The sequence below is a fragment of the Micromys minutus genome, assembly GCF_963924665.1.
Source record: "Micromys minutus genome assembly, chromosome: 16".
Classification (NCBI taxonomy): domain Eukaryota; kingdom Metazoa; phylum Chordata; class Mammalia; order Rodentia; family Muridae; genus Micromys; species Micromys minutus.
In genome coordinates, this window is record NC_137985.1 from 37,483,492 (window position 1) to 37,502,771 (window position 19,280).

Consider the following 19,280-nt stretch of genomic DNA (forward strand, 5'->3'; position numbering starts at 1 on the left):
GGTAAAACTGCTAAGTCACACAAGTTCCATGCCTGAAGCCCACATGAAAAGCTGGATCCAGTGCTGCATACTGCAATCCTAGTGTTCTTAACAGCAAGATGGGAGATAAGAGATGAGAACTGCCCAAGCTCCCGGGCCAGCTGGCCTAGTGTTCACATCACAGGAGAAACAAGACTGCCTCAACAGGGAGGAAAGCCAAACCCAACTCCCAAAAGCTGGCCTGACCTCCACATGCACCCACAAACACATGCACATGCACAATTTATAAAGGAACAAATTGCTATACTACAAAAACAAATGTTTCTTAAATGGAGCTATACACAGTACAGAATGTAAAACTTGACTACAGTTTTGAAACAATCTTGTTCACAAGCACAGGAGGCACAGAAAGAAAGGTCAGAGTCCCAGGGTCTGCGGTCTAGGCTGGTAGATTTAGACAGTATACATATACATTAACATGGCAGATATTCATCTTTTTGAGCTTCAATTTTTGTCTGTAAATGTAAGCATTGGGTCATTTCTAAAGTCTAGCCAGGCTTGGCTATGTTGCTCAAGGTTAGCACACACTTGGACTGTAATTCCTGCACTTGGGAAGGTAAAGGCAGAAAGATCAAGATTTCAGGGCATGGGGGCTGGAGAGATGGTTCAGTGGTTAAGAGCACTGGCTGCTCTTCCAGAGGTCCTGAGTTCAAATCCCAGCAACCACATGGTGGCTCATAACTACCTGTAATGGGATCTGATGCCCTCCTCTGTTGTGTCTGAAGACAGCTACAGTGCACTCATATATATTAAATAAATAAATAAATCTTTAAAAAAAAAAGATTTCAGGGCAACCTCAACTATAAGAGACTCTGTCTCAATAAAAATACAAAAACAAAAAGAAAAAAAGGTCTAGGGAGATGGCTCCGTGGTAAAGAGTGCTTACTGTTCTGGTAGAGGAGAGTTCAGTTCCCAGCACACGACTACCTGTAACTCTACTGCAGGGGAATCCCATGTCTGTGGCTCCGAGTTTCGTGCACTCACATACACAGGTATATATATGTAAGTAATAATAAGTAGGTGTTTTTTACAAAAATAAAATCCACAGAAACTTCAAATGATACAAGTTCAAGCTGAGCATGCTGGAGCACAACCTGTAACCTCAGTGCTAGGGAGGTACAAAGAGGCTTACCATGTGCATGACCTGTCTCAAAAACCCAACCTACCTTCAAAGAACCAGAGGTCTAACAGTTTTACAAATGTAAATACATAGGGATGTGGGGGGAGGGAGGAAGGGAGGGAGGGAGGGAGGGAAGGAAGGAAGGAAGGAAGGAAGGAAGGAAAAAGAACTGACAACCATTTCCAAAAACAAATCTGCAACCTAAACTTTTCATAAAAACTAAATACTGCTAAATAATTTAGGGGCCAAAGGAAAATTCTTCTAACTACTATCCTGCAATGCTGATTTATCAAGACTCCACTCAGGTTCTTGAACTGTAACTGTGTTTGTCCAGGGCTGTCCAGCAGCCTGTTACTATACAGCTCCACTTAAAGCTCACTTTTACCACATTACCTGAAAAAATACACTCAATACAAAATGAGGCTCAACCATACTTTATGGTTATGTTTTATACAAACTCTATTTTTAAAGAGAAAAACATAACTATGCAGAATTAACCAGTGTAACTTTCAAGCCAAATGCTAACACAAAGGAGAGATTAAGCAACATTAGCAAACTTTTGGATGCCATCACAATGCAACTTCAGATTTGAGCATTAAAGAAGTTTCATTCCCAATCTTCTTGTCTCCTCAGGAATTAAACAATGGTCTGGCTCAAGATCTCTAGAGATTACCCAGATCACTTTCTACTTAAACATATCTCGGATCGTTAAATGTTAATACTGAACTATCTTAACTCTCCAGCACTTGGGCATGGGTTTCCATTTGATAAAACTGTGACTGTAAAGAGGTGTCAACATACATGTATACATATAGAAATATGTGTGTATGTGCATACTTTATTAATAATCTGTTGTGTGTTTATATATATATATATATATATATATATATATAGAGAGAGAGAGAGAGAGAGAGAGAGAGAGAGAGAGACTGATGTTTTCTTTGACTGCATGTATGTCTGTGTAAAAATGTCAGATTCCCTGAAACAGGAATTACAGACAGTTGTGAGCTACCATGTAGGTGTTTACTGGGAATTGAACCCAGGTTCTCTGGAAGAGCAGCCAGTGAGCTTAACCCCTGATCTTCAGCCCTGTTTTTGGACAGAGTCTTTCCACATAGCACTGACTGTCTTAGAATTCACTATGTACACCAGACTGGCTCTGAACTCACAGAGATCTGCTTGCCTTTGCTCCCTGGGATTAAAGGAAGAGAGAGAGAGAGAGAGAGAGAGAGAGAGAGAGAGAGAGAGAGAGAGAGAGAGAGAGAGAGAGAGAGTATTTATACAAGCATGTACTCATACTGACACATAAACACATAAAAAATTTTAAAGCTAAAAAGAAAAAAAAAGACTTAGAAACTAGGCCAGAAGTGATAGCTTACACTTCTAATCCCAGTACCTAGGAAGTGGAATAAAGAGTCAGTATCTTAAAGCTATTTCTAAATGTGAAACCCTATGTCAAGACAAAATAAACTTTTTCTAATATTAAAACCTAAAAATAACCAGATGTGGTCATACATATCTTTAATCCCACAACTCAGGAAGCAGAGACTAAACAAACTTATCCATATCATAAAATTTTACAGTCCTTTGAAAGCTTTTTTAGGGACATGGAAACATGGGGAGGAAAATCTCAGAAATGTATCAAATTTGTAAAAGAAAAAATTCTATAAAAATCCCACTATTTCTGTCATGCATGGTGGTGTACACCTTTGATCCCAGCACTTGGGAGGCAGAGTCAGGCAGATTTCTGTTGAGTTTGAGAACAACTCAGTCTACAAAAAGAGTTTCAAGACAGCCAGGACTACATAAAAACTCTGTATGGGGGGGGCGTGGAGAAGGGGAGCGGACCCCACTGTTTGTTTAAAAAAGAAAAAGTATATTTTAAGTATGTGTTGCTTTCATAATTTAAGATACCATACTGCCATGTTTTTAACAAAAAAAATTCAAGCTTTTTTAAATAAAAGCAACTGTGGTACCAAGAGTCTGTCTACATCAAGTGTGATCCTTAGACCAACTAGTCCTGGATGAGGGTCAGGAATGCAGAGTCCCAGGCCCCACCTTAGACCTACGAGATTCTCCCATTTTAACAACCCCCCTCCCAGACCCCACCCTAGACCTATCAGATTCTCCATCTAACAACCCCCCTCCCAGGCCCCACCCCAAACCTACCAGATTCTCCCATTTTAACAAGCCCCCTCCCAGGCCCCACCCCAGACTACCAGATTCTCCATTTAACAAGCCCTCTAAACGCCTGTTTAAACTCTGAGGATCACTAGTTCACCAACCCACCAACCAGTTCAAGAGCCACTTGGAAAGAAGGAAAGGAGCTGGAGGAAGAGCTCAGTTGGTACAGTGTTTACCTTGCAAGCATAAAGACCTAATTCAACCCACCAAAATCCACATTAAAAATACCAACCAACAACAAAAGCAAGTGTAATCCCAGCAATAGGGAGGCAGAAACAGGCAAGTGCCCAGGGCTGTTTGGGATTGTGTAAAACAGCTAGCAGAGCCTTCAAGGCTAGTTCCAGAACAAATGAAAAGATGGAAAGTGTCTGAGGAATAAATAACCCCCTAGGCTGGCCTCTGGCCTGCAAACATATAAGCACAAGCATGTGGTTACAAACTGAGACTTGTAAAATTTTTTAATATATTAAGCTATTAGACACAGTACAGTATTTTGAGATTCTTACGTTATAAAAAGATGTGAAATTAAAAACTGCTCGAAGATATAAAGAATGACTAATTACTGATCATCCATGGTATCACTGTTGGTTGGTCTGGAGTAAATATTCAGCTAGACGGGATGTATACAGTATTCTCAAAATGTTGGGTTTCAGCACAGTACCAGAAGGGAACAAAAGTAAAAGGGACCAAATGCTAAAAATTTTACAGTTTATAATCAAATGCAATAAATGGCTTGAAGATGATGCTCTCCATTAAAATGTCTTAGAGCCACTTGGGAAACAGGATATGGAGGTGGAGGAATGAACTCTAGATACTTCTAGAGAGAGTATTCATTTGGAGTATGAGATTAATGAGGACTTCTACATTTTGTTCTATACATTTTATGATTCATCAATTGTATTTTTCTTTTTTTCAAAAAAGTGCTACAGTTCCATACAGCTGTTCAAACCAGATCTAAAGAAGGAGTCCTGAGAATAGTACCTTGCTGCCTATAACTCGAACATTTGAGAGGCTAAACAGGAGGACTGCTCAAAGTGTGAGGCCAGCCTGAGCTACATAGCAAGGTCCTATCCCTAAAACAAAACAAAAACAAAAAACTACAAAAATGCGGACCCCATCCTATTCAATGCCACACCAGAGAATTAGCCATATTCAAAGTTGCCCTCCACGCAGACCAAAGCTGGAGGAAAAGGAGCAAGTCAGCAGTAAGTTAAGGTCCCCTGGAATCAGACTCATCTAAACACCCACCAGCCATTCCAAAGACAGAGAGAACAAAGATCCAGAGTCACTACTGAGTCCTTGTGTTACCAGTGCTGTCCCCACCCCACCCCATCTCTGGTGGACCCAAGACTTCGCATGCTGAGTGAGCTGTCCCAGTCCATCACTGTTGACTCTGATGGCTAAGTATAAGTAGTGCCACCCCTGCTCTCTGCAGTGCCTGCATCCCCAGAGACATGACACAAATTCATTATTAGATCCCTTTCCCCTTTTTGGAAGCTGCTGTGGGAAGGGACATTGTGGGGGACAGCTCGAGGCTGCTTTCCAGTGCTACTAGTTGACTACTCCCACCTATTTCCTTCCAGCACAAAATGTGCTAATCACGAAAACACTTCACAATGACTTGCTTGTTACAATCCCCCTCTTAACCAACCTAATGGACATCAGAATTAACTTCTTTAGAAACTGTGATTAAAATTTAGGCTCTGTTTTCAAACTAAAATTCAACCTGCTTGCCTTTGAATGTTCCAGGTTAATCATTAAGGAAATAATTTTTTTCACAGTTTATGTTTGAATACTACATGAATTCTATCTAAGGGGGCAGACTCAGGGACCAATGTAATTATGACTTATCAGTTTATTATATGTACACTACCAGCTAACCCCATATTAAGAGCAATTTTTTCTATAGTAAGAGCCATCAAAAAATTTAGCCTTGATTTAATCCTACTCTAAAATATTTTTTAACTTGTGTTTACAATGTTTGCCTGAATGCTTACCTCTGTACAGAGTGTGTGCTTAGTGCCATGGTGACCAGAAAAGGACATCAGAACCCCTGAAACTGGAGTTAACGACATGTATGTGATGAGAATCAAACCTGTCCTGTGGCTGAGCAGCCAGTGCTCTTAACAACCACTAAGCAATCTCCTCAGTCCCTTAATCCTGTTTCTAACCTTTCAAACTTGAACTAGTCACACAAAATAATTAATTGCCTCAAATCTCACATATATGGAGTTAATGAAGACTTTTATATCCTCTGGGGGAGTGCTAAACATATACAAAAGAGCACGTTTTCCAGGCATGGTGGCAAACACCTAAAACCCAGCACTTGAAAGACAAAGACATGAGGACCAGAAGATTGGAGGCCAAGCTGAGTAGCAAAATGTATGCTTGGAGAGATGGCTCAATGGTTAAGAGCACTGACTGTTCTTCCAGAGGTCCTGAGTTCAATTCCCAGCAACCACATGATGGCTCACAACTATCTATAATGAGATCTGATGCTCTCTTCTGGTGTGTCTGAAGACAGCGAGTGTACCCACATACATAAAATAAATAAAATCTTTTAAAATAACATATAAGCCTCTCTCAAAAACCAAAATATAAATAAATAAATAAATAAATAAATAAATAAATAAATAAATAAATAAATAAATAAATAAATAAAGGTACAAGTGACATGCTGGGAACGGTGGCACATGCCTTTAATCCCAGAACTCAGGAGGCAGAGGCAGGTGGACCTTTGATTTTTTTACAGAGTAAAAGTAAAAATGGTAAAAAGTGCTGGGTGGGGTTGTATACACCTACAATCCTAGTACCTGGAGAGGGGCAGGAGGTGGTTTGAGGCAAAAGATCACTTGAATTTCGAAACCAACATGGCAGCATGGAGTCCCTGTCTCATCTCTTCTCCTTACCCTGGGAATGGTAAATGCCAACACAGATAACATGAATGGGAAAATAATGTGTACACTCATGCGTGTTCACCACACAAAGTAACCAATATACATAATTTGAAGAACCGTTCTAATTAAAAAATTGCTAACAGAAGCCAGGCATAGCAGCACATGTCTGCAATTCCAGCACTTGGGAGGCTCAGGCAAGGGGACTGTAAGTTCAAGGCCAGCCTGAACTCCACAGAATTCCAGAGTTCCACACCAGCTAAAGCTGCAGGATGATACTGTCCTGGAGAGAAGTAGCTGACATTTATTTCATTGAATAGTACTAATTAAAGATTACCTTAGTACCCACTGAGAGAATGACCGCTTCACACCGAACCAATGAGGGCCCGGTTGAGAATTGTTCTTTGAGAACCTACTGAGGTCTCTCTAAACACAATCATAATTCTTCTAGAAAGACATCTTTAGGTTATTTTGCTGTTTGAACTTTAGCATGTACCTATACAAACCTATAAGATAGAGCTAGTCATGATGCTCACTCTTGATTAAGAGCTGCTGTAAATATGGGATCTATAAGGGTGCTTCCAGCTTAATACTGCATACAGTTTAACTTTCACTAGAAGGAACAGACACTAAAATAATAAAGCAAAGTCTAGTTAGTAAACGTGACACATAAACCAGCAACAGTCATTTGTCATCTTTACCAAGTATTATGCAATGTAGTGATTGTATGCCATAATTCTACGTGATTGGCCCCAGAGGGGTTTGTCTCAGCATCAATATGACAGCAGCATGCTGTCCTATGAAGTTAAGTGCTCTATGACTATCTTGTGAGACCAACATCATCTATGTGGACTGTGACTGACAAATATCCATTCTAGTACCACTGTAAATGGCTTCTGTGATTAAGAATGTGTTATATACCTGAGAAGGAAGGGAAGAGAAGAACTTATGAAGCCTTAGAAAGTAGGTTAACCCTGGATTCCAAGTCAGAAGATTATTTAACCTCTGACCCTAACTACCCTCACCTATAAAACAAAGATGATACCAATAAAGAGTTATGACAAGAAATAAACTTATTGTGGCTAAAATAAACTCTTCCACAACAAAACAAAATAAGTAAATCTGCTAACTAATTCCCACCCACAAGCCTTTTTCTTTCAGTGAATTCCTTTGGGTCATACAAGTTACTTAATTTAGCAAAAACCTATAAAGTACCTACTACTGCAAAGATCCCGGCTGCAACAGTGTAACAGACAACTAGCTACATAGCTTATAGCTGCTCTCCTTGTGAAGTTTACAAGCTTTAGAGGTTGCCTGGCATGGTGGCCTACGTACAGCCTATAATCCTGGCTGTCAAGAGGCAAAGCAGGAGAATCACACAAAATTGGAGGCCAATCTAGTATACAAACAAAAATATCCATAGGAAAAACAACAGCCAAAGGCCAGGTGTGGTGGTATGCATTTAATTCCAACATTTGGCAAACGGAGACAGGCAGATTTATGTGAGTTCCAGGTCAGTGAGACCAAGACCTCATCTAAAAAAGAAAACAGCAGGGACACCCAAGCCTCAGAGGTAAATCAGATAAAGATAAACTCAGAACAAGTCTTGTGTTTAAACCTAAGAGACCCCAGGTCACTCTGGACAGACCCACTTCAGGAGTCACTTCCATTCCCATCTCCTGGAGCCTGTGAACCTAACACCCAGCACCGGCCTGGTACTCAGCAGGCAAATCAGATGGAAGGAGTTGAGAGAGAGGAGAGAATGGCAACAGGTCCAATGAAAATAAATACTAAAGACATTTTACTTCCAAAATATACTAATTTGCTCAGCGTTCTTTTGGGAGTGGGGAGCAGGTAGGGCTGAGGAAAGATGACATAAGGAAATCACTTTTTCTTTATTTTTATTAGCATGTGCCCACGTGTGTGCCATAGTCAGAGGACAACATGCAGGACTTGCGTCTCCTTCCACTTTGTGCATCCTGAGGCTTAAACTAAGGTCCTCAGACTAATTTCTCAGGCAGTGAGGGTCTTTTCTTTACCTGCTAAGCCATCTCACTGCCCCCATATTCTTTTTTGGAAATACTTCTTTTAATCTCAAAAACTGAAAGCTACGCATGGTGATGTCTGCCTGTAATGCAGGCCTGCTGTTAGTTGAAGCAAGATCAGACTGGTTCTAAGGCAGCCTGGGCCACAGTGATACCTAAGAGCCTATCGCTTCAGAGGGAGAAAATTATGGCCTGAAGACTACATATTCTCCAAAAAATCTTCAAGCTCAGAATAGTTTTTAAGTTTTAAAACCTCAAAACAACAACAAATGATATGAGATTAAGCATGCTAACCAGCAAGACCAAAATATTTACTATCTTTCCCAATTACCGGAAATGTCTGCCAACCCAAGCTGTACTTTACAATGGCATTTTACATCTCTCTACATTAAGTACCTCGGTGATTTAGAATTCACATGTTAAGGCCGTTTGAAACGTCTTTCCACCCTCTCTTCTCTGCCCAGCCTTTTAAGTACTAGCCAATTTCTTACAGAGAAACGATTCTGCAAGTGTTTATTACAGTAGCCCTGGTAAACAAGGGGAGGCTAACAAACAAACAAAAAAAATGCTCATATCTATTTTTGTTTAGGGAGTGTTCCAACACAAGCATTTTCCCAACAAGTTTAAGTCTCACCTGGCTGAACAAACTGGACCTACATTGAGCAAAGCCCACAGCTTAGATCAACTGCAGAAATCCAAGCTGGGGGAAGGAAGCAGACCTGCAGTCCCCAAGGCTAGCTTGGTGAATGAACAGCAGGCTGGAATAACACACACCTAACCTTCACAGAACAAAACAGGGATGAAGTGATGACTCAGGACTCACTATAGAATTCCTCACCAGACAGAGGGAGCTCAGCAGTTAAGACTGGGTTCAGACCCCAGAACCTGCATAGGAAGTTCACAGCAGTCTAATACTCAGTTCCAGGGGAATCAGACTCCTGCTTCTGGCCTCTCATAGACAACAGGCATACATGAGATGTACACACATAATACACATAGGGAAAACATACATATAAAACAAAAAGGTATACTGACCCCATTTAAGGACTGGGGGAGGGGCAGTAAGTGATGACAGGATGTTGGGACTCACTTGATGGAAGTAGTGAACCAACTCCCACAAGTTGTCCTTTGATGGCCACACAATGGGCTATCACGTGCATAAAACATCCACACACATACACACAAAATACTGTATATTTTCTTAAAGATCTTAAAAAATAAAGTAAAAAGAAATCCCAAAACTCCAAGGGCAAAGAAGACGGTGCAACTTAGCCAGTACTAGGTATTAAGTAACAATACGGAAGTATTAAGAAAATCTGGAAGTCTGAAAAGTGGCCCAAACCTGCAGGCCTAAGTTGAAAAAGGCTGAAGCTTTCATTTCGGCACAACAGTCAAATGTTAGAGGACACACTGCCGAAACCATCCTCAGAGACAAGCTCTAAGAAGAAAACATCCTGTCTTCCTAGATGAAGATGGTAAAGCTAGAAGCCTGCTGTCCTTGACAGGACCAAAATCTAAACAGTTTCAATCAAGACATGGAGACATAGTGACTGAACATCCCTAGAAAAACTAAAGTGTTAAAAGCATAAGATCAAATAAAGTCGGGTTTATTTGGACTGCCATGTAGAATGTGATGAGCTCTAATCTATCATTAGCAGAAACCGTTTTAAAGCTCAATATTTTACTGAAGTCACCAATCAGGATCATTTTGATACAAATGAACCCACTCACACATCCTATATGGGAAACTAACTAGAAATGAAACTATTTTCCTCCACCAGGAGTCCCCAACAGTTAAGCTCCCAAAATGTAAACCTACAAACTTCAGACTGTAAAGACAGTCAATATTTCTGTAAAAATGGTAACACATGGATCTAGGCAGCACTTGACAGGCTGAGGCAGGAGGACTGCTGTGAGTTCCAGTCTGGCCTGAGATACATAGTGAAAGCTTGTCTCAAGAGACAAACACAGATGAATGTTGGGTCAAAAGTTTTCAAGGTGGGCTGGTGTCCCCATAACTCCACAGGGTTCCTGCCTGTTCACAAGAGGCAGCATCCCCAGGTTTCATCCTTGTCTGGCCTCAGTGGGAGGTAAAGCACAGCCTTGTAGAGACTTCAAATGCCAGAGTGGGGGTGATACCTAGGGGGGCAAACAACAGCTCAGAGAAGAAAAGGAGGAGGCTATTGGGGGAAGGGTGACCAGGAAGAGGGCAGTGGTGTTTGGGATGTAAAGTGAATATGTAAAAAACAAACAAACAAAAAAACCAAGAAAAACTAACAAAGGTTCATTCCCTGGCACCTCCCTACAGCCTCAGTTATACTGGGCCTGAAGAGATTGTGCAGTGGTCAAGAGCACTTCTGCAGAAGACACAGCACCCAGATGGTGGTTCACAGCCATCATACATGCACACAAAATATCCCAAGTAACAAAATAAAAATTTTTAAAAGAAAAACAAACAAGACATCAGCATATTTATGGTGGTTTTATAAATTCCAATAAAGTCAGTTCCATAACACCAAAATAATCAGCATACCTATGCCATTAATTGCAATATATCAACTCAACTGGGACCAGGGAGGGAGGCTCCAACAATTCAAACTACGTAATGTAGGGGGGTGGGAATCAGCCCTGGAAAAGTGGTTCTGAAACCACTGGTATGCAGTGCGAGAGTGTTAATTCTCACTCAGGACTTATTAAGCATATATATATGGCAGTTACATTGGCCAAGTGCTTCATAATAATTTTATTGGCTGTTTCTAGTCCAAAACAACCCATAGAGAACTTTACAGAAGAGGAACCTAGGCCCAGAGAGGAACCTAAGAAAACCAAATTTACCCCAGAGGAAATAACACCATTCACTTATATGATGAGGCCTCCTGATGACATTTATCTGCAGTAGAAATGTTGAAAAATTAATAACTATGGTAAGAATCAAGGAAACAGCGCTGACTTCCAACAAAATATTAAGAGATTGTGTGTTCACTTTTAAGTACTGGGACCCAACTACAAGACTACATTACACAGGCACAACTGTAAGGAAACAAGATTCTCCTGAACGACAGACGTAAAGGGATAACCATAAACTACCCCACCCCGGCACCTGATTTTATAATGGCTATCAAAGGGGTCCTGAAATAATAAGCAGGTAGGCCCGTTACAAAAACCAAACACTAGCCCAGCGAAAAGCACCGAGTGCAAGGAGGAAGTTCTGTAGAAGTCAGACTGCAATTCAGCACGCTCAGTCAGTCCACCTTTCTTAAGATAATGGCTCTAACCAGAACTTGTGCCTACCTCAGCACCAGCAATGGATTACATCCAACAAACACTATGCAAGACAAAAACTTAAAGCCATCCTTAGCGGTGAAGGGAAGTTCCTTCCCTGCCCCCCATATAAACCCACCTCTTTTCTTTGATCTGTGTGCTACATCTTAATGAAAAGAAAAACTATAAGCTCACCCTGACCGCAGTCAGCCCGGTTGCCTCCTGACCCCAAGTCCCTCACCCAGGGCGACTCCTCTTCCGACCCCGGAGCCCTATCCGGCAGATCCAACACACAACCCTCAGGCCCACCTCCCAGGGCCCACTCGGCGACCCACATCCCCAAGCTCCGCTCCCCCATCGCACTTCCGCCCGGGTGGCGCGGTGACCAGCCCTCCCCCAGCCCCCACCTCATCTTTGTCTGGCTCCCCCACACCTCAACGTTCCCAACTGCCAACGGCAGCCCTCCCTCTCTCCACCGCCCACGCCCACCCGGCGCCGCGCGCGCCCGCAGGCCCGCTCACCTTGTCCATGAGCTTCCAGCACTTCTCCACCATCTTCTTGTCCACCGGGCAGGGAGGGTGCGGGCTGAGGTGGTGGTGGTGGTGGTGGTGGTGCGGCTGGAAGGCGTCCTTCATGAGCCCGATCAGGCCGCCCGCTCCCGAGCCCCCAGAGCCGCCGCCGCCGGCGCCCGAGCTCTTCTTCACGTTGCCGGCCATGGCCAGCGGAGGGTCGGGAGCCCGCTCGGCCGCGAGCGAGGGAATGGAGCGGGGCGAGAAGGAGGGGCCTCTCCGGCAGCCACCGCCGGCGCTCGCAGCGGAGGGAGTGAGAGGGAGGCGCCCGCCCTGAGGCGCGCCCCTGCGCGAGCGCGAACGCGGCGGGCTCAGCGCGGGGGCGCGCGCCGGAGACTCGGGCAAGCACGGAACGCCGCAGCGACCCCCACCTCGCGCACGAGCTCGCGAGCACCCGCGTGCCCAGCGGCTCCCGGAAAGCCTCGACCAAGTTTCCGCGCCCACTGCTCCCGCCCCGACCCTCTGGGACGGGGCGTGGCCTCCCGGGGCGGAACCCAAAGGAAACTCAGTGTCTGCGCCCTCTGCTGGAGGAGCGAGGAATGGAAGGAAAGAGGTGGGGTCCAAGGTAGAACCTGCGCACTAGGCAGAAGAGAAGCCTTGCCGTCCATGTTCTTTGTGGCCTGGGCTTGTTGCATCCGGGAGTGAGTCATGGCTGTGCTCGGATTACGACAGGTAGGGCTGGAAGGAGTCTTCTAGTGTCAATGTTGAACTTCGGGTTATCTGCCTCATATTGTGGGAAGATGGAGAAAGCCAAAGTTAGTTTTCTACTCCTTAGTGTTTTTATTTTTGTGGTGATTGGAATTGAACCTACGACCTCACACATCCTTGGACAAACACCCCACCTTGAGCTATATCCCTACTCCACCATCTTGTTTCGCCATGTAGCCCTGGCTGCCCTGGAAATTGCTATGTAGATCAGGGTGGCTTTGAACTCACAGAGATTCACATGCGTCTACCGAGTGCAGGCATTAAAAATCTCCTTGGTATTTATAACAAGGCAAAGGTCGGGGATTCAGGTGCTGCAGCTTTTTGCAGACTGATTAAGTCCCAGAAAGGTTTAAGGTTAGGGACACTCGCTTCTCAAGCACTGCTTCCGGACCTTTTAACCTTTTTAAAACAAGTAACTTCCTTTTGATCTTTTTCTTTCTGAAGAGTAATTCCTTTTCTGGGAACTGAATATGTACTTTAAAGATATTCTATGGCTCAGCGGAATGCGCTGCCAGCACGAAGCCCCGCCCACAGAGGATGTGAGACAGCAGTGAGGGCTGGCCACTTGCACGCAGGGAACAGAAATTCAGCTCCCGGGTCACCTTCACTTCCCTAATCTTCAGACTTCATTAGAAGAACTTTGAAAATAGGAACTTCTTTTCCAAAGAAGAAAGTACCCTGCCTTGGTTTGCTAACTTTTTTTTTTTTTTTTGCCCCAAAGCTCCTTGGTGTCATTAAATACTCAGTTCTGCCTGCCACCAAGCCCTCGGCTGGTAGGTTGTTGAGCTTACTTAACTCCAGAGCTATTCAGTCCCACAACTTTGGTTTGCAAATCAATCATCTTTACCTAAGACATTTTGAGCCGTTATTATCCTTTCATATCAATAGACTGCCCTTTTAATCTTTGTTTTGGTTTTGTTGCTGGTGTAGGGTTTGGTTGGGTTTGGGGTTGTTGTTTTGAGACAGGATCTCTCTATGTAGTCCTGGCTGTCCTGGAACTCTTTATGTAGAGCAGGCTGGCCTTAAACTCACAAAGATGCTCCTGCCTCTGCCTCCTGAAGGCTGGGATCATAGGTATGCACCACTATGCTGAGCCTTTTATCATTTTCTACCTCGAAAAAAATATATATACAAGAATCTTTCAAAGAAAAATCTAGGTAGCTCTCTAAAATTCCAATCAAATCTTTGTTAGGCCTGTGCCCCACCCTAGTTGCAGGCCTTCCTTCTGACTTCCCTAGAATATCGAAGCCTCCTTGTTGACATTGTCACTGCATCATGTCACCATAAGATTCCTAAAGTGTAGCCCAACAGAAGTGCTCGCACTCGCACGCACACACACACGCACACACACAAGCCAAACTTGTAACCCCTCCCCACTGTTGCATCGGTAATAAAATGAACAGTCACAATCGTACTTAAAGTCGTATACTACTCCATGATACATAAATCCTATGCTGGATAACTTACCAAGTCACACAGTACAAGAGCAACATTCTTGAGTTGTGAGTGTGTTCCCTCTGCCTGGAGTGTGTTTCAAAGATCCGCTTCAAAAATCAGTGAGCTATCCGGGCAGTGGAGTGGAGGGCAGGCAGCCTTTAATTCCAGAACTCAGGAGGCTGAGGCAGTCAGATCTCTTGAGTTTGAGGCCAGCCTGGCGACAGAGTAAATTCCAGGAGAGCCAGGGCTCCAGAGAGACCTTGTCTCAAAGTTAAAAATTAAAATAAAAAAGATTTCCAACCTGCGTTATCTTCAATAATGTTTATATAGTGTAGAATTATACAGTGCCCATTTTGTTTCTGCTGTAGCAGGCCATATTTCTTTTTTTATTTGTTTGGGTGTTTCCTACAGAAACATAGGAGTTCACTGAACACCAGCACTGAATCCTTAGGAGGAGGCGATATTTGAAATCCCAGCAAAACTCTGATTTGAACTATAAATGTAGCTGTTAAGTACTCATCAGAATTTACTATATACACAGTATCACAAAGAGTTGCCTCTAATCCCAATGTCACTTCTATCCCAGAACCCTCACTGCTTGCTCATCTGGAAACTGCAACTCCCTCCTGACCATGAGAAAAAGGCAGAAGATTTGCCAGAAACCTGAACCCATCAGGATACTTTGACTTTGGAGAAACACAGCTACCACAAGGAACGAAAGTCATCGGCCCAATCCCTAAAGCCTATTCCATCCCCCAGGAAGGGGTCACAGTGCCATCCTTATCTTCGGAGGGCAGTCCCCATTCCCTGACCTCTCCATACCTCTAACCTCCCATCTGTCCATCAGAGAAGTGGCCAAGGGCCCAGGAGCTCTTTTTCCCAGAGGGAAGCAAAAAGGGGAACTGAAAACCACACTATGTTTTATATATATATATATATATATATATATATATATTTTTTTTTTTTTTTTTTTTTTTTTTTTTTTTAATAGCTCAGAATCCAGCCCAGAGAAAATGAGCAAAGTTCTAATTCCAGAAATCTGAGCCATGCACACACCTCTAGGCTTTTGCAAAGCTGTGTTTCCTGCCCTGAAGGTCACACACTCACACACCTACCTGCTTCCTCTAACCTTACCAGACCACTCCCTCCCTTCCAGCAAGCTCTTCAAGCTTAGCATTTACCCTTCTTGAACATTCCAGGCATCAGCAACAGGCAGGCTCTCCACTTCCTGGTGGTTGCTCCCTGGCCCTGAATTGTAGTAGCCTTTCTTGCCCACCTATTTTCTCCTAGAAGACTTGACCCTTTCTGGACACACTGATAAAAAAGCCTCGAGTCAGGGCCAGGACTTGGCATCTCACACTTATTTGCTGGACCCACACTAATCATAAAAAGCCAAAACAAGACTCATGAGCCATATTGAAACAGACTTTCTCCCATGTAAGTTAATGATAATTCTTTCTGTGCAGTCAGAGGCACCTAAAGCCAGAAAAAAATGTTCATCATCCTAAGCAACTGTTGTGTTCCTCTTTCTTTCCTCATCATCACCCCTTGTTTGCTTCTGGAGACAGGTCTCAATGTGTTTCCCATGCCGATCTTAAATATCTGACTCAAAGCGTCCTCCTGCCAGAGCCCAAGTAACTGGGACTATACAAGTATGTCACTGTGCTCAGCTCACATTTCCTGTAGGCCAGTGGTCACCTAAGGTATCCACAGGGGCACCTAAGACCTTTGGAAAACTCAGATGTTTACATTACAATTCATAACAGTAGCGAAATTACAGTTATAAAGCAACCATTAAAATAATTTTTACAGTTGGGGGTCACAAGGAACTGTTTGAGTCACAGCTTTAGGAAGGTTGAGAATCAGTGCTGAAGGCCAAGGCCATTTTATCTGTGATCCAGCCACATCTCTTTTAACATATAAATAGCCAATCTCATCTTTGAATAAAAGTGACTGATTGTCCCTCCTATATATCTCTTCAATACTCTTACCTAGATCAGGATGTGGTGCACGGTTTTTAATTCCAGCCCTGAAGAAACAGAGGTAGTTAGAGACCCCATCTATGAGTTCAAGGTCAGTGAGAGCTACACAGTAAGACCCTTTCTCAAAAGACAAGCAAACAGATATCCTCCTGGATAGATCTTATTCAAAGGAAGATGGAGACAGCAAGATGGATGGCTTAGTGGGTAAAGGTGCACGCTACCAAACTTGATGACATGGGTTCAATCTGAGATCCACATGGAAGAAGGAGAGAACAGACTCCCATAAGTTGTCCTCTGGCCTGTGACGTGCTCTATGATTGTGCCTATGCACACACGCCTGTGAGCACACACACTAAATATAACACAAATTTTATGATTTCTACAATCTGAATGTGTGTGTACACTTGAATGGGTCCTCTGGAAGAGCAGCATGTGCCTTTAACTACTGACCCATCTCTCAGGCTAGCCCCCAAAAAATTTAATAGAGAAAGCTCTGTCTGCTGAAATGATCTTTCCTATCATCGCTTCTAAACTGAAGTCAATGAAAAGAGAAGGGAGGGTTGACCTTTTTCTCGCAGTTTTTATTTGGTTCCTTTTCTAAAGATGGGGCTGAATTGCTGAACAAAATGCCATCCCAGTTCTGGATTCCGTTAGGACCAGTTCATCACGTGACACATGACACTACCCCCCCCCCCTCTTTTTTTTACTCCACTTCACCTTGATCTCAAACCACATCCTGATCCTGCACCTGAGAGTCAGTTGACTGAACACATTTGTGAAATACACGGTCTCCTAAAGCATGAGGTACAGCTTGTGTTCTGTCACCGTGTGTCCTTCCAAGCATTGATGTGACAGCGATTCAGGGAAAGAAGTCCCTGGGAAAGAAAGGGCAGGAACTCCCACAGTATTCTAAGGAAGGGAAGGGAGATTCTAAAGGGAGAGAAAGTGAAATATGGTGAAAACAATGAGATTTCTCCACATCCGGGAAGTGTGCACAGGGTCACCAGCCCTATGTCACAGGGTCTGTAAGCATCACAAAGACAAGTAGGACTCTGTCCTATAAAATGTGCAGAGTGAGGGCTGGAGACATGGCTCAGCAGCTAAAAGTGAGTGCTGTTCATGCAGAGGACTCGAGTTTGATTCCCAGAGCCACAGTGATGGGCAGCTCACAACTACCTATAACTCCAACTCCAAGGGGCCCCCATGCTTACTTGTAGCCCCCTCTGTTTCTGCACTGCACTCACAAACCCACACATATATACCATAATTAAAATTAAAATCTTTCTACAATATCTAAAGGATTAATTAAACAGGCATTAACCTGCTTGCTCAGTACAGGTAAGAGATTTTATAGTCCCATGTCTTGTGTCTGTTTATGCAGATTTGCTTCTGGTAATATACAATTGACCAAAAATTCCAGGGACTAGACTAGACAGACATGCCTAAAAAGGATCTATAGGTTCCATAATCCACAGGGAGGAAGGCTTGTTTAAATTCTAAGTATGATGACATTGAGCCCAGCAACAACACAGTCCCAGATGGAGCTCTCCTAGCTAGAGGGAGGGCAGTAGCAAGCTACCCAGCATATGATCTGCCCACAATCAATTTTTAATTATATATAAGATACTAAAAAGCACCCCCCTCCCAAAAGAGATCTCCCCCAACATTGCCCAAGAAATTACTAACTGCAAAATTTACGAGATGCAGGAGGACAAGCAAGTCCACTAGAGGGAGCCCTAACCAACTTTATGCAGCAGGGTGCCTCGGGGCTGCTGCTAACACCTGACTACAGATTAAACCTCATAAAGAAATAGGGGGAAGAAGCAAGATTGGAAGAGAAAAAAGGTCCTGTAAACTCACCACTGAAGTATGGGATTTCAGAAGCTACAAAACTTATACACCAAGAAATTCAAGCTGTGCAAAGTTAAGTAGCTGAACTCATGACTCCTGCCTAACTCGAGCTCTTCTCTCTCGCTCAGCATCCTGAAGTCCATGGCTCTACCGCTCCTCTTCCGTGGCAAACGTTCAACTCTCCGTGCCAGAACCTGTTTCCCAAACGTTCAACTCTGTGCCAGAACCTGTTTCCCTCACACACCACAGTAGCCTTTTTGAAACAAACTTCAGTTTGTAAAGTAGATAATGTCATTGTGTTTGAGAGACCTCAGAATATAAAGTAGCTGTGGTGACTACTGTCCCTGCCTTTCCTCTATGTCTGTAAAACACTGTTCTCTCAGAATGTAAATTTTTAGATTCCTAATCTGGAGAGGCTCCAGACCACAGGCAGTGACTGTGGAGACATGAATAATAGGGATTCAGCTCCAGAGCCTCCTCTTTAGGGCTAGAATATTATGGTTTAAAAAAAAAAAAAATCTTCCCCAAGCTGGAGTGGCTGAATGGTTAAGAGCACTGATTTTTCTTCCGGAGGTCCCGAATTCAATTCCCAGCAACCACATGGTGGCTCACAACCATCTGTAATGAAATCCAGTGCCCTCTTCTGGTGTGTCTGAAGACAGCTACAGTGTACTCATAAACATAAAATAAATAAATCTTTAAAAAGAAGAAAAAGCTGTTTCCCTTTGTATGAGCATGCCCCAGTTGCCTGGACAACATGCAGTGTCCAGAAACCCAACATCCCAGTTCTTGGTCCCGCCTCTTGAGGAAGTTTTACACCCTGGATTGGCTCCCAGGACCCAGGCTCCTCCCTAGGCCCAGTCTCTCTTTACTCTCCCCATTGCCTGCTATTCTCCAGGGAGACAGAGACCACACACACAACAGAGAACCTTGCCGGTAGGAAGGAAGGGGAGAGTTCACAGGCTGGAGAGAGGAAAGGGACCAGGACCAGGTCCAGACTGACTGCTGCACATAGAATTATTCTCCTTCACTGATCCCAGACCTCCCTAAGGGTCTCCGGAGACCAAAAAGCAAAACGTCTAGAAAGTGTAAGCTACACGGGGAGACTCCAGAGACTCCCAACTCAGTCTAAGAGTCAGGAAAGCATTTCTGTATGCTGACCTACAGACGGTCTTTTCCTTCGTCAGGAT

General features: G+C 43.5%; 1 protein-coding gene across 1 annotated transcript in view; it reads right to left on the minus strand.

Annotated features, from left to right (window-relative positions):
* The window catches only part of CBL (Cbl proto-oncogene), a gene marked incomplete at its 5' end in the record, with an annotated part of 71,541 nt that extends 59,282 nt beyond the window's left edge, over positions 1-12,259 (minus strand). Inside the window, one exon of the mRNA XM_080930746.1 lies at positions 12,065-12,259. Within this exon, the coding sequence (XP_080786872.1) occupies positions 12,065-12,259 (195 nt within the window). The remainder of the gene's footprint in view (positions 1-12,064) is intronic.
* Between the last annotated feature and the right edge of the window lie 7,021 nt (positions 12,260-19,280).